Source organism: Gallinula chloropus (assembly GCF_964237585.1).
Source record: "Gallinula chloropus genome assembly, chromosome: 22".
NCBI classification, from domain to species: Eukaryota; Metazoa; Chordata; class Aves; order Gruiformes; family Rallidae; genus Gallinula; species Gallinula chloropus.
In genome coordinates, this window is record NC_140107.1 from 6,888,725 (window position 1) to 6,902,382 (window position 13,658).

General features: G+C 54.5%; 1 protein-coding gene across 1 annotated transcript; it reads left to right on the plus strand.

The window, feature by feature from the left end:
- Positions 1 to 2,016: 2,016 nt before the first annotated feature.
- HEYL (hes related family bHLH transcription factor with YRPW motif like) lies at positions 2,017 to 8,927 on the plus strand (the record flags this gene model as incomplete). The annotated part of the gene is made up of 5 exons (XM_084274340.1): positions 2,017 to 2,096; positions 5,727 to 5,793; positions 6,176 to 6,259; positions 6,730 to 6,811; positions 8,260 to 8,927. 5 exons carry the CDS (start codon positions 2,017 to 2,019, stop codon positions 8,925 to 8,927), a joined length of 981 nt encoding a protein of 326 aa, XP_084130466.1.
- Positions 8,928 to 13,658: the final 4,731 nt, after the last annotated feature.

A 13,658-nucleotide genomic window follows, 5' to 3' on the forward strand; every position in this document is an offset into this window, starting at 1 on the left:
TTAAATGGTTTTATCAGTGAAAAGCGTATTAATCTCTCAAAACCACATGTTTATGGGAAGTTTAGTTTGGAGATGTATGTATTTTTAACTGAAATCACTTTGGAAAGGGAGGAGGAGCGGGGTCTCAGAACTGCTAAAATAACACATTTCTAATTCTTCTGGTTCAAAGTCACTGTGTGTTGAAATGTAAGCTAACAACAGCTCGGCTCCTTGACCAGCTTTTATAGTGAAAATTTAAACAAAACATCAGAATTACAGAAAACAAAGTGCTATAACCTAAAGCAAATGTTTTATTCTCATTTTTTAGGGGTGGTGGTGGGGTTTACAAACACTTCTGAGACATCAGCTTTCCGCTCCAACAGGGGTTGGCTCGTTGGGGGTCTCTGTTGGTTTAGTTTGGGAGGGAGGATGGTGTGGTTCAGCCTCGAAGCTTGGTCTCGGGGGGCTGGGCGCAGGCGAAGGGCAGATGTTGGTGGCTTGGGGTGCAGAGCTGGCGGTTGGCTTTTCTGGGAGGTGCTGGTGGGGGATTGCAGCCGTCTGGGTGTCGGCGGGTGCAGTGGGTGAGCTGGCAGAGATGGCTGGGGCAGATAGGGAGAACCCGACCACGCGGCCGGGCGCCTCCTCGCACGGGAGATGGGTGGCTTGGCTGGCCCCAGCAGCCACGGGCTGTTATCGCTGCCGCGGTCTTTGCAAAAAAGGCTTTGGGAAACCCACGTGTTGCCAGATCTCAGAGCTGATTTTCTTTTTTTTTTTCCCCTTTCTTCAAAATAAAAGGCATTATTTTCATAGTGTGAACCTCCACTTCAGCGCTTTTCCCTCCTCCCCTCTCTCTCTCTCTTTCTCTCTCTCCCACACGCACACGTTTTTGCTGCCTTGGGGGATTTTAGCAGCGCAGGGCTCTGAAAAACAGACTCCTACCTCCTTCCCACAAGCTCAGGGAAAGCAGGATGCTCCCTAGATGCTGGGCTGCGGGTCAAAGTTTCCAGCATTATGGAATGAGACAAGAAAACAGCAATTCATCCTAGTGTCATAAAACCTAAAGCTGGGCTTGGCTGTGGCTGGTTTGCTTTACAGGGTAGGTCTCAAAAGCCCTGGCAGTGCCATGAGCTGGCACTTGCAGATGCTCCAAGGCTATAGGAGGGTGGCAGAGGGCCGAGCACCCGGTGGGACCACTGGGGCATGGTACTGGGGTGAAGAACCCATCCTGATGCCTTCAAGCACTGTGCCATCGCTGCCATCCCTTGGCTGTGGGCACTGATTGATCCCAGGCGAAGGCTCTTTGAGCCTCAGACAGCACCGTGCTTCGAATAAGCTGGTTTCCATCTGAATCATAAAGTCTCTGAAAGTGCCTGCGCAGCGCAGAGCCGGGCAGACATGTGTGTGCGTGTGGGGCTGGATGTTGATTTTTCCCTGAAACAACTCAAGGCTTTATCAGTCCCATCTCTTTCCCACGGTTTTCTGTTGCCAGTGAGGTCACTGGTCCCTTTAAACTGGGGCTGAGGCCAATGTGCAGCGGGTGGAAGGGGGGCCGTGGGGAGAAGGGGGGCCGTGGGCTGAAGCGGGGGACATGAGACGGTTCACACAGACTGTTCCTTTTACAGGAAGACTTGGGATTTCGACCAGAGAGCGGGAGGAGGAGGAGGAGGAGGCGGCGGGAGGGGAGGAGGAGAAGAGGGGGGGGGCCCTGGGAACCTGGGAGCGCCGGCGCGGCCGCGTAATCCGTCACTCCCGGGAGATGTCTCATTAACCCATTAACAGGGAGGCTGGGGACGTGCTGGGAGGAGGGTAAGGGAGAAGCCGGGGGTGTGAAAGGCAGAGTGCGGGCAGGGGAGGAGCTGTGCGAGGCGGGCGCGCACCGGGGCAGCTCCTCCGAGCAGCCCGGCAGGGACGGACGGCACTTCCCCGAGGGCGGCGGGGGGAGAACGGCGCCGGTCTCCGGGGACACGCGTGGGGCTGAGCCGTCGGGTCCGTTCGCTTCTTCTCCCCCCCCAGCGCCCCGAGGGGACGCGGCTGAGGATGAAGCGGCTGTGCGAGGAGAGCTCCTCCGACACGGAGTCGGACGGCACGATCGATGTGGGCCGGGAGGAGGAGTACAGGTGAGGCGGCTCCTTCCCGGGGCGATGGGACCGAGTCGGGGTTTTTGGGGTCCTCGCTGCGGGGCGGGGGGCAGCTCGGTATCCTGTAAGGAGCCCGGGCTGGAGCGGGGTCCCCGGTACCGGGAGCGCTGCCGGTCTCGGCTCCGCCAGGCACTGCCCGGGAACGCCGTGATCCCCTTCGGACTGGGCTGGTCCCGCATCGGGTAAGGACGGGGCGGGGTGGGGGAAAGGATGGACCCCTCCGGGGTGCGAGTGCGGGGACCGGCGGCAGCACCGACCCAGGGCGGGCTCCGGGCAGCGGACGGAGCTGCTGGCGCTGCGGGGAACGCAGCGTTACAAACGGCAATTACCGCCGTGTGCCCGGCGGGAGGAGAGCAGCTCACGTCTTCCTTAGCGGGAGCCTGGCTGCTGGCAGGTCTCAGCTCCCCGAGACCGGGCAGTGTCCTGTGTCCCCTCCATCACTCCACCCCCCCACCCCCAGCAAAGGCACCCGTCTGGATGCTGCTGCGGTCCCGGCGATCCGCGGGGCCCAGGGAATGTGGAAGAAACTTGGATGGTTTTGCGTGAGAAACGCTGCTGCTCCGCCGAGGCGTTTCTAATGCACCAGCTCGGGGCTTTGATCTCTGTTACGGGGCGGGGGCAGCCCGTGCTCTGGCCGGGGAAGGGTTGCCCCGCTTTCAGCATCCCAGTTCGCAGGCTGCATCCCATCGCTGCTGAGCCACATTTCGGGCTGCGGGGCTTTGCTGCTCGGTGAAACAGTGAGGACGGGACCTCTGCGTGGGTCCCAGACACGTCCTCGGGCTCCGCACCGTGTTCCCCTGGGCTGCAGCTCAAAGGGCATCCCCAGCTGCTGCTCGAAGCCCAGGTTCCCAGGCTGTGTCAGGGCTCTGAGTGCACAGCTGGTGCTGGGGATGAAGGAAGGGCTCTGTTATTTGTTCCTGTCCAAAACTCAGCAGCTTTTGAACTCTTTTTATTTTATTTTGGGGTTTTTTTCGGTAGCCAAGTGTCCCTCTCCCTCTGTTTCAGCAAGGCCCCAGATTAATCCCTTCCCTTTTGCTGCTTGGTATCCTGAGCAGAGAAGTTGCCCTGCCTGGTGCCCAGCTCAGGTTCTCATGGGACTAAATTAACGAGGCTGCTCCTTGCTGATACAGTCAGAGGTAGAATCAGGCATGTCCTGCACAAATCCACTGGCCCTTTGTGCATTTTCCAACGGGATCAATATTTAACCCACCTTCCAGCCACAGATGAAACATACCCCATCTCTGTACATTGGTGCAGCACCGAATCTTACGGTTCCCTGATGGATGCAACAGAGGAACTGCCATCATATTTTATTTCAGTGAATTTTTGATCTCTCTCTGGTTCTGCTCACACATTTGTCTTCTCAAGCCAGTCACAGAACTGGGTAGTACTGGGATCTGGTCGCATTCAAATACATTCATGTTGTTGCTCGTGTCACGCAAACACATGGCCCAGAAGAGCTGTTCCTGCCCCGACGAGTTTACACCCAGAGCAGTGCTGTCCCACATGAGGTGCTGGCAGCTCAGAACGGGTGAAACACTTCCAGGTGTGGAGCAAGGGCAGAGGGAGGCAGCCGGGCGGTCTGGCCGGGGTTCCCAGCCCCATTACCCATCGGTCTCGTGGTTTGGGCAAACCAGTTCCCCTGGAGAGCGGGGATGAGTCACTCCGGGTGTGAGGCTTGGTTCAGTGCGTGCAGCAAGTTTAGACTCCGGGGTCACTGCAGGAGTGCAAGATACTGCTTGGTTTGTTGGTTTGGTTTTGTGTTGGGGTTTTTTTTTTACCATCCTTTTGAATAAACAGCTGAAGTCATGCTGTAAATGTAACACTGAGCAAAGAGAAACGCAGAAATTTTAATGGTCAGTTCTGGTATCTTTATTTTGTTGTGGTTCAGACCTGTCAAACATAGTTTTTAAATATATTTTGCATAAACTGGGTTTTTATGTCTCACAAAAGTGCAGCGCATTCAGGCAGCTTTGCACAGAGACTTTCCAAATTCACCCTTATGGACTCCTTGAGTGTGTTCTCAGCGTTCCTGCGCTGCCAGGTGAATTCAGGACCTACCTCCTGCGTGTCTAACATCCCCAGTGTCTGTGCAGATCCCGTTTTCACACCATACGTGCTCATGGGACATGCTCAGTTCTGTATACAGGCAACGCATGTCGGTACTTGCGAAGCCAGCCAGCACCTATGCCCAGAGAAAGCCCACCCAGCAGACATTCAAATAGGGTACCTGTATGGAGATGAACAGAGCAGTCAGTAGAAGAACATGTTATTTCGTCTGATTGTGTAAAAACCACTTCTGAAAGCACCTCTCTCAGGCCTAACGAAGTCTATTTTTAATGGGCTGAGCTTGGTCTGGGTTTGGCTCGCTGCACAGACAGCACTGGCTCTGCAGAAACATTAATAGGCTGCTATTAAAATGCTTTGTCAAACTGAAAACTATTTTGATGTGACGGGGTGAACCCAAATGCCCCGTTCCAGATTTGTATGCCTTGCGCGGTGTCCGAGTCCCTCCGGAGCGCTGCGCTGGCTGGGGCTGCAGACGGCTGTCTGGCCTGTGTGTTAACATCCCTGAGCTGAGTTTCGTAAGGGGGCTGAGACAGTCCCACTTTCCAGGGGCAGACACCCTGCTCAGAGGAGTGGGAGGCGGCCCAGCCAGCCTCTTCCCCCACCAAAGCAGAGGGGTTTTCCTCCAAGGAGTTTCCCACGTCTGGTTATCCATCCTTAGGGAGATTTGGACTCCATGGGGACCTTAAGGGTTGAATTTTGCCTCCCTGTGCAGGTCTCGTGCTCGGGTTCTCCTGGTGTCTTTCACCTCACCCATGCCCACCAGGCACAGGATGGTTTATGGGAGCCTTCTCTTTTGTCTATTCCCCTCCATTTCCTTTGAGCCAGAGCTGGTCCCCAGAACTGTTAGCCAGAAGCAGGGTCCCCATTCTGTTACCTCCTGCCAGGTGTTCCCCCTTCCCAGGTCCAGGCCCCTCTCTGCCTGGTTTAGGGGTGTCTGTGCATCCAGAATATTGTGGCCCACCCCCAAAAATCATGGTTTGTGAAGCAACTCTCCAGGAAGCCCTCAAAAACCACATCAACGCTGCCGTTAGCCTCACCCCCAAGGAACGACCAGCCCTGTGCTGCCGCCCTGGGTGGGAGCTCAGATACATGCTCACGCTATCACGGCTCTGAGATTCAAAGCCCTGCAGACAGGGCAGGCTCAGACACGAGAGCCAGGAGGTTTGCACATGGAGTGGGGGGGGGAGGCCACAATTCCAGGGCTCAGATCGCTGCTTTTCCAGCCCCTGTGGCAACGTCGGCACAGACTGAGATCCATGTGCCTGGGAGAGGACGGATGGTTTGGTGCAGGGAGCAGTCTCAGGCTGGTGGGAGACTCTTGGAGGAGAGAGAGTGGGATTTGAGTCTCTGCTTGGCTCCCCATCCCCAATTCCTGAGCTCTGTGTTGTGGGTAAAAACGAGATGGGAACCACAGAAGACATTATTCAGGGAGGGAAACTGCAGATGGCAAACGTGTGTACGGCATATGTGTACCAGAGGTTTCTCTCCAGCTAGCGCAAGAAATGATCCCCTCTTTTTTTTTTTTTTCCCCCTTTCCAGCCATGTTTCCAGGTCTGTGTCTCCCACTACCACATCTCAGATACAAGCCAGGAAGAAGAGGAGAGGGGTGAGTTTGTGCTGTGTCTCCCTGGGGGGGGGTCAGGGCCAGGGCTCCCTGTGCGGTGGTGCAGGGCTGTTGGTGTTGGGAGACAGCGCAAGGCTGACTTTACACCGCTCCTGCAGAGCTCACAGCCAGCTGGAGCTGTTTTCTAACAGAGGTTTGGCCTCAGATCTGGCAGAGGTGGGTGGGGATGGGGGTGGAGGTGAGGGATTTCACCTGGGCTTATCGCACCAGCCGGTTCATGTTTCCTCGCTCAGCTTTTGCTCCCAAACCACGTGCTCCCACGGCCTTTCCAAAACACCCCTCTCATCCCCCCACAGCTCTTCACAAGGGCTTTAAACCCATAAATCACCGCGGTTTCTTCTCTCTGCTTGGAAATCTCCCGCAGATCATTGAGAAGCGTCGCCGCGACCGTATCAACAGCAGCCTCTCCGAATTGCGGCGCCTGGTGCCCACCGCCTTCGAGAAGCAGGTGTGTGTCTGTCCGTGGTGTCCACCTGTCTGGGTTGTGTTTCAGCTGTGTAAGGGTAGGGCCCTTGGAATGAGAAAGCCTGGAGCATCGCTACGGCTTTCTTATCATCGTTGCTTCAGGGAGTAAGTAGGTGGTGAAACTGGGTGGTAAAACAAGGTTACCAAATATTCAGGAGCCCTGGGGAGAATGAATTCAGTCTGGAAAGGGGTTTGTAGGTATGAAGATGCACAGGAATGGGGATTTTCAGTTTGCATTGGGGGATCTTGGGAAGGAGCTCTGTTATCTACTCACTTGATGGAAAAACGAGAGCTGATACCCTAGAAAAGATGCCCTGCTCCACTCTGAGCGCTCCTGGGCTTCAGGAGGGTTTTGGGGAGGAGGTCATGGGGAAAACTCCAGCTCCTGAGAGGCACAAAACCCCAGACCGTAAAATGATGAGTTGCTCTTTTTTTCATGCTCCCAATTCACAGGGGTCTTCCAAGCTAGAGAAGGCAGAGATTCTACAAATGACAGTGGATCACTTAAAGATGCTTCATGCCACTGGAGGAACAGGTAAGAACAGCTCTTATAAACAAAGGTGAAAACCTGGAAGGAATATTCCTCATCAGCCTTAGCAGCAAGCAGGATCTTGAAGCTGGTGTGCCTTGCTGACACCAGCCAGCACCAAAAGGAACGCTGCCCTGCCTGCTTCTCAAGGGGATTATTTTTTGAGGAAGGGGAGATGGACATTTCCTGCCCTCTTGTTTTTCTTATGGCTAACATCTGGGTCAGCATCCCATGCGTACATCTGGAAGGTATGTGGGACAGCGAGTCCCAAAGACCCACAGGACGGCACCGCTGCTGGTGTCACGCACCCCTCTAAAAGCCAGAGATGTGCTTAGTCCTGCTCAGAAACGCAGTCTGCTTCCAGAAAACCAGTTTTAAAACTCTTTACCTCCTCCCTGGGATACATTTCCTGCCGAGGCTGAATTCTGCATGGGGACTCTGCAAATAAACAAGGCTTTTTTTCCTTTTCTTTTTTTTTTTTTTTTTGTATGTGTGTCTCTTGGTTGTTATAAGAAGAGAGAGGGAGCCCTGTGCAGAATTCAACAAAGGTCTTATTTGTACTGAGACCTCAGCACAGACCCTCTGTCCTGTTCCAGTTAACAGGATGGAGATCACAACTCCAGTAAAGAAGCCTCTGGCTTGCTTACCACCCATTTTTGGCTTGCTGGGGACATTGCTGGCATCCAGGCTTTGGTTCAGAGCTGTAACTTGGTCTGGAACATTTGTTTAGATATTCAGTTTGACTGCACTGCAACAAAGGGCTTTATTGTCACGAGAGACCCCATCAAGCAGAGTGGTCCAGTGCTCCGCTGTGCTGTGACATTCTCTGCTTTATTGCTTATCGTCTCATGAAGCTGCAAGTAGGGAGCAGCAGCCTTAAAAATCAGCTGCTGGCTGCATTTTATCTTCTCGGGTTTTGTGGCTTTGAGCTTTCTCAGCCCAGTGGTTTTGGTTCTGCCACCGTCCTGCGTGTCCTTCAGGGGGACATTTGAAAAACATTGTGTCCCAGGCAGAGGTTAATGGTGCTAAGTTGGGCACTGAGGGGATAGGATGTCCCCATGGTCTACAAGACTGAGCGTGGTCTGATTGCAAAGAGGGACCCAGCACCCATCCAGCCCAGAGTCGTGACTCCAGCAGCGATAACTGGTGGAGTTCAGTAGAAATTTCTTCCTTCCTGAGCACAGTTAATGAAACCTCTTACTCATCTCACATGCTGGAGTAAGAGGCTTCATGACCCTGGCAGTTGTCTTCTGATGAGATAACTGCAGATGCTATTCCCATGTGTGCAAACGTCCAGTCCTTTCGGACACCCACTTGGCTATCAGCTTCAGTAATATCACATGGCTGCAAAGTGCCTCAAGTGAAACACACAGCGTGGCAGAGAGGGTAGTGAAATCAAAGCACATTCCTGAGCTCTGCATGGAGTTACTGACACCCGCGTCCTCTCCTTACAGGCTTCTTAGATGCTCGAGCTCTGGCTGTGGATTACAGGAGTATCGGCTTCCGCGAATGTCTCACTGAAGTTGTCAGGTACCTGGGCATCCTCGAGGGACAAAACGCCGCTGATCCCATCCGGCTGCGACTCCTCTCCCACCTGAATAATTACGTGGCAGAAATGGAGCCTTCTCCTGTGGCCACTTCCCTCCTGCCCATCCAGACGTGGCCGTGGTCCTTCCTCCACAGCGCTGCTGGCCCCATGCAGATTCCAAGGAGGGAGGCTGCTCCCACTCCGGTTGTTTTGACTGCATCTTCTCTGGCTTACCCAAGCCCAACTGTGAGGCCAGCCCCGCTTCGCCGTGTCCCCAGCGACATGCTGCCATCCCGCCGAAGCTTCCTGGCCGGCAGGATGGGTTCTTCTAGCCGAAGGGCCCGAGGGACGGGCTCATCCGCAGCTGTAGCAGCCGTGCCCAGGATGCCGTCGCCAGCGGGTGTGTTGAGGGAGGGGTCGTCCAAGAGCAGCCAAATCGCGACATTCCTTTTCTCACCAGCCTCTGCCGGCGTCCCTGTTCCTCCAGCTTACACGACACCTCCTGCCTTGGGTGCTGCTGTGCAGGGACCCGGGGTCAGGGTTGGGACATCCAGGATCTGCCGTTCCTGGGCAACTGAAATTGGGGCTTTCTGACCCTCCCCGTCGGAGACAGGAATTCTTCAGCACTCATTGCCCACAGGCCTAAGAACAAACTCGGCTGAAAAGGCATCTTTCCTGCTTTGCAGAAGCCAAGGATCCTCAAAGAAAATTCTCTTTACTCTTCTCTCCCTCCTCACGCCGCCTTCCTTGCCTCACCATCACACGTCCTCTCCCTCGTGATGCCTGTGGAGTTAAAGCACATCCAGTTCGATGCACTTGTCTGCACGCGGCTGCACTCTGGATCCTTCCAGCTACAAGGGAGGGGACACACGCAGATCCCGACCCTGTTCCTCCTCCAGTAAACCCCTCTGCAGAGCTCAGCGTTCCTCTCTGCTGGAAAACAGCCAGCCTTGAAATACTGTCGTTATTTCCTTGGGGACTCAGAGCTGCCAGACTGAGACTTGCTCGTGCTGATTCCCTGCGACGTGTCCCTCAGCTGCAGCACCTAATCTTGGTGTGGTGGGACAGTGGCAGCTCACCCCCCTCCCCAGCGCTGCTCACGCCCCGCAAAGCAGGTTGGAGCCCCTCCGGCTCCTTTAGCGAACTGGCTGCCTGCTAATCCCTATGCTTTCCTCACTGCATTACCAACTTTTCCCACTTACGTGCCCTTAAGGTGGAGTGAGGCAACAGCTTAACAGAGCTGGTTCCCACAGCTGAGCCGAAATCCGGCCGTGCCGCAGGGCCCATGCACGGGCCTTGCCCAAGCCGTGCAGGCGCAGCCGGCCAGGCCGCCTGGGCAGAGGGAGGCTTCTGCGGCCCTTGCTCTGCACCCAGGTGTGAAGAGGCGAGATGGAGGGTTTCAAAGGGATGGCTGTCACAGAGGGGAAGGCTCTCATGGCCAAAGCGAGAAGAAAAAGCTTATCCCTCTGCCTGTCTCCCTGCTGGAGCCATGTCTTCATCCCCCGCTGAACAGTTGTGACTGTGAAGGAGGGGGAATGGGTCTGACCAGCCTGCATTTGAAGTGCCTCCCTCATTCTCTCGTAGCCCTGCATCCCTCACCCTCTCCTCCCACGGTGTGTCTGTTTTGCTCTCACATTGCTCATCCCTCTTGCTGGGCCGGGACCAAATCCCACTGAGGTTTCCCCACGGACCTCGGCAAGCCTTGGGTCTCACTCCTGAGAGCTTTTTCTGCCTTGGCCTGTGTGTCTCTAGATAACTGGCACAGCAGATAACGCATCTGTGCCTCCAGCTATCCTCCCCTCCTCTCTTCTTTGGGCAGAAAGGAAGAGAAACCTAAAGTTCTTGAGCCGCTCTGCTCCTGTCCATGTCCCTAACTCCCATGGTGGCCAGGGCAGAGTCTCCCAGTGCTCCCCCTTGTCTGAACAGCCTCCTGCTCCCTATATCTGTGCCTTGACTTGTTGGGATACACATGCAGAATAGCCTGGATCCAGCTGTGTGCCTGCCCTGCGGAGTCTCGCCCACCTTTACAGCCCTGTGACATGAAAACAAGGAAAAAAGTGTGGAAAGGTCAGTGCAAAGAAAGGTGAAAAAGAGGAAGAATATCCCTCTCTTGAATGGGAGAGGCTCTCCTTACACCTCAGGTCAAAGGCATGGCTGGTTAGAGCTGATGGTTGCATTCCTACAGATTCTATCTGCATGTGGATGGATGTTTCTGTTGTTGTTTGGAAAGTGAGTCCCTCCTGGTTGTTTTGAGGAAGGTCGTGGCGCTTAACACACAGAAATGCCTCTGCTACTTCTCACCCTTGTCCTTGAGTGCCAGAATCAGCCAGGAACAACACACTCCCTTTTTAATAAAGTCAGAGGAGGTTTTTGCGGACGCCGGTGGTTTCCGCGGCTGGTCGGCACGCTAGAGCTCACAGCAGGTAGCCTGGCCTCACTTTACACTGTGCAGAGCTGTTAGATTCACGAGCTGTGACATCCAGCAAAAGTGTCAAATAAAGTCTTTCAAAACCCCCGTCCTGGTTGTGAAACGTCGTGTCGATGTGAATCTGTTCTGCAGAGCCTGCTTTGGGGACTGCTTTTCCTCCTGAGCTTTTCCTCCTGAAGAGCTTCACAAGAGGTAAGATGTCATCACTTGGGAGGTAATGTCCTGCTGCTACTCTCAGTAACTGGTTCTGTGGCTTTTTACTTTGCAAACCACTGTGTGACTCAAAATTGGCCAGAGAGTCAGCAGTGCTTGCCCCAAGACAGGCAGTAAGCTGTGGCTTGAGAATAAACAGTTTCATTTAGCTACCAACATCCACAAAAATGTCAGGGAGCAAAGAGGTCCAGCAGAGCCTTGCAGCCAGACTCTGAGTGCTCACCTCAGTCTCCTGACCCTTTGTAAGCAGGACCAGAATAACCCCTGGTGCTTCTTGCTGTTGGGAAACGCTTGGGACTAAACAAAGAGCCACAGCTGAGAGCTTGTTTCTGTTCTGAGGAAAAGCCCAGTAAATGATCCTGCTCGTGAAAGATGCTGAGAGAATTTTCCAGGGAATGGTGGGAATTCAACTTCCTTTCCCATAACTCCTTCTCGCTCCAAAATGCCTTTCAAAACCGCCCATAAATCCCTGCCTTAAGTGCTGTGTTGGGAATTGCTGGAAGGGAGCAACTGCAGCTGTGATGGAGTAACACAGCATCCGTCTGGAAGAGGACAGAAACTTCAAGAGCAATAATGGGGCTATTGATGATGGGTCATCCCACTGGTGCCTGGGCTGACCCGACCCGGCTGGAGGCGGCGGTGGGAGCTCAGTGCTCTGGTGTGGCCTCGGCCAGAGAGAGAGAGGAACCAAATTACCCTCCGTGGGAGGCAGGCATACAAACCAGCCCCGCGGGCTACAGTGGTAAAACAAAACAGAGACAGTGGAAAAACTCAACGCTTCCTGATCTCTGCTGATCAAACGGGAGCCGGATGGGTGGGAGGGCATCGGATCAGGCCCGTGGGGTTTTCTCCCCACAGCGATGTGGTGATTAGAGCAGTAGCCGGGCACCAAGGCTTCATTTCCACCCCCCCTCAGGGTTTTCTTTAGCCTACATGTCTTCTCTTAACACATCCTGGCAACTTTTGATCTACCCTGTAGGGGAAATCCCTGAACTTTCCACGCACTCTCTTCATCCTCGTTCTTCAAGCAAATAAAACAAAAGCCTAACGAAGAAGCCGATGGGAACGCGTGGGCTGCGTTCAGCGCCGTCCCGCTCGGGTTGTTTGCTGTTAAAACATCGCTCCAGCTCTTAACAGTGGCAAAGCTGGAATGAAACAGGGTCACCACGAAGGAGCCTTCTCCTGTTGCGTGGAGGGGACAAGGCCACTTCCAGGCTGTGGGAGGTTTACGATGCGGCAGGTGCTCTAGCAGCGAGCGAGTCCTGCTCGCCCAAATTCCCCTGGGTGAAAAATGTTGTTTATCTCAGTTCTGCTATGGTCGGCCCTGGGGGAAATGCTCTCCCTCCTCCTGCTCGGCGGCGTTTTTCTGGTTGTGGAGCAATCCCGCCTGCCCTCTGCTGGTAAAGTCCCAGACCTATAGAGGAGAAACCCTGAACCAGGGCCAGCATTTGGTTGAAAACCTGCCGTGTGTGTCGATAAATTGATGATCTTTTAGGATGATTCAATGATAAAGGCTTCAATGATGAATGTCAGTGATGGAGGCACTCTGCAGTAGCAGAGCAGCTTTGGGGGCTCGTGGGTGATGGGTCTCGCTCCAGTATCACTGATGGGGGTGGCAAGATGAAGATGTTAAAAGATGTGACCTTTGCTCCAGGCGCTGTTGGAAGGGATTGAGAGGGCAAACTGGGAGGATCTCGGGTATCCCTGGTTGCTGGAAGCGGCTGCACTCATGTATCACAGAAACACAGGATCCCTAGGTTGGAAAAGACCCCTGAGCACCTCATCTACTTGTCTGTTAAACACGCCCAGGGTCAGTGACTCAACCCCCTCCCTGGGCAGCCTGTTCCTGTGCCCAATGATCCTTTCAGGGAAGAATTTTTTCCTAATGTCTGTTCTGACCCTGCCCTGGTGCAGCTTGAGCCCATCCCTCTCGTCCCTTCACCTGTGGCTTGGGCAAAGAGACCAACCGCCACCTCTCTGCACCCTCCTGTCAGGTAGTTGTAGGTTATGATAAGGTCTCCCCTCAGCCTCCTCTTCTCCAGGCTGAACACCCCCAGCTCCCTCAGCTGCTCCTCGGAAGGTTTGCTGCTCTCCAGCCCCTTCCCCAGCCTGTTCCCCTCTCTGGACACGCTCCAGGCCCTCGATGTCTGTCTTGTAGTGAGGGGCCCAAAACCTAACCCAGCAATGGAGGTGTGTCCTCACCAATGAGGGTGAGTACAGGGGCACAATCCCTGCCCTGGACCTGCTGGCCTTGCTGGGTCTGACACAAGCCAAGACGTACTGAGGGAACCAAGAGCAGTTTTGGACCCTCCTGGGCAAAGGGTACCCCCAGCCCATCAGTTTGTGTCAGGAGTGAAAAGGACCAAAGAGGACACAGGACTGTAGCTGCATGATGTCCCTTGGGAGGGACCACAAATGTCAACAAACATGTTTCAAATAAAAGCCATTCTCCGTGTAGCCACAGCGGCTGCTTGCAGCCAAGGGGTGTTTTATGTGGAAACACATTCTTCGAGCTCTGCTGTGTTTTAACTTTAGCTGTGAGAGCCGGAGCCACTCCAAACTCCTTCCATGGCAAGATGCTTGTTGCAGCCTGTGCTTTCCCAGCTGAGGAGATGCCAGGATGCGGAGGACCAAGCCACCAGTATGTACCAGTGATTCCACCCAGCACTGCTGGCTGTTGGGAG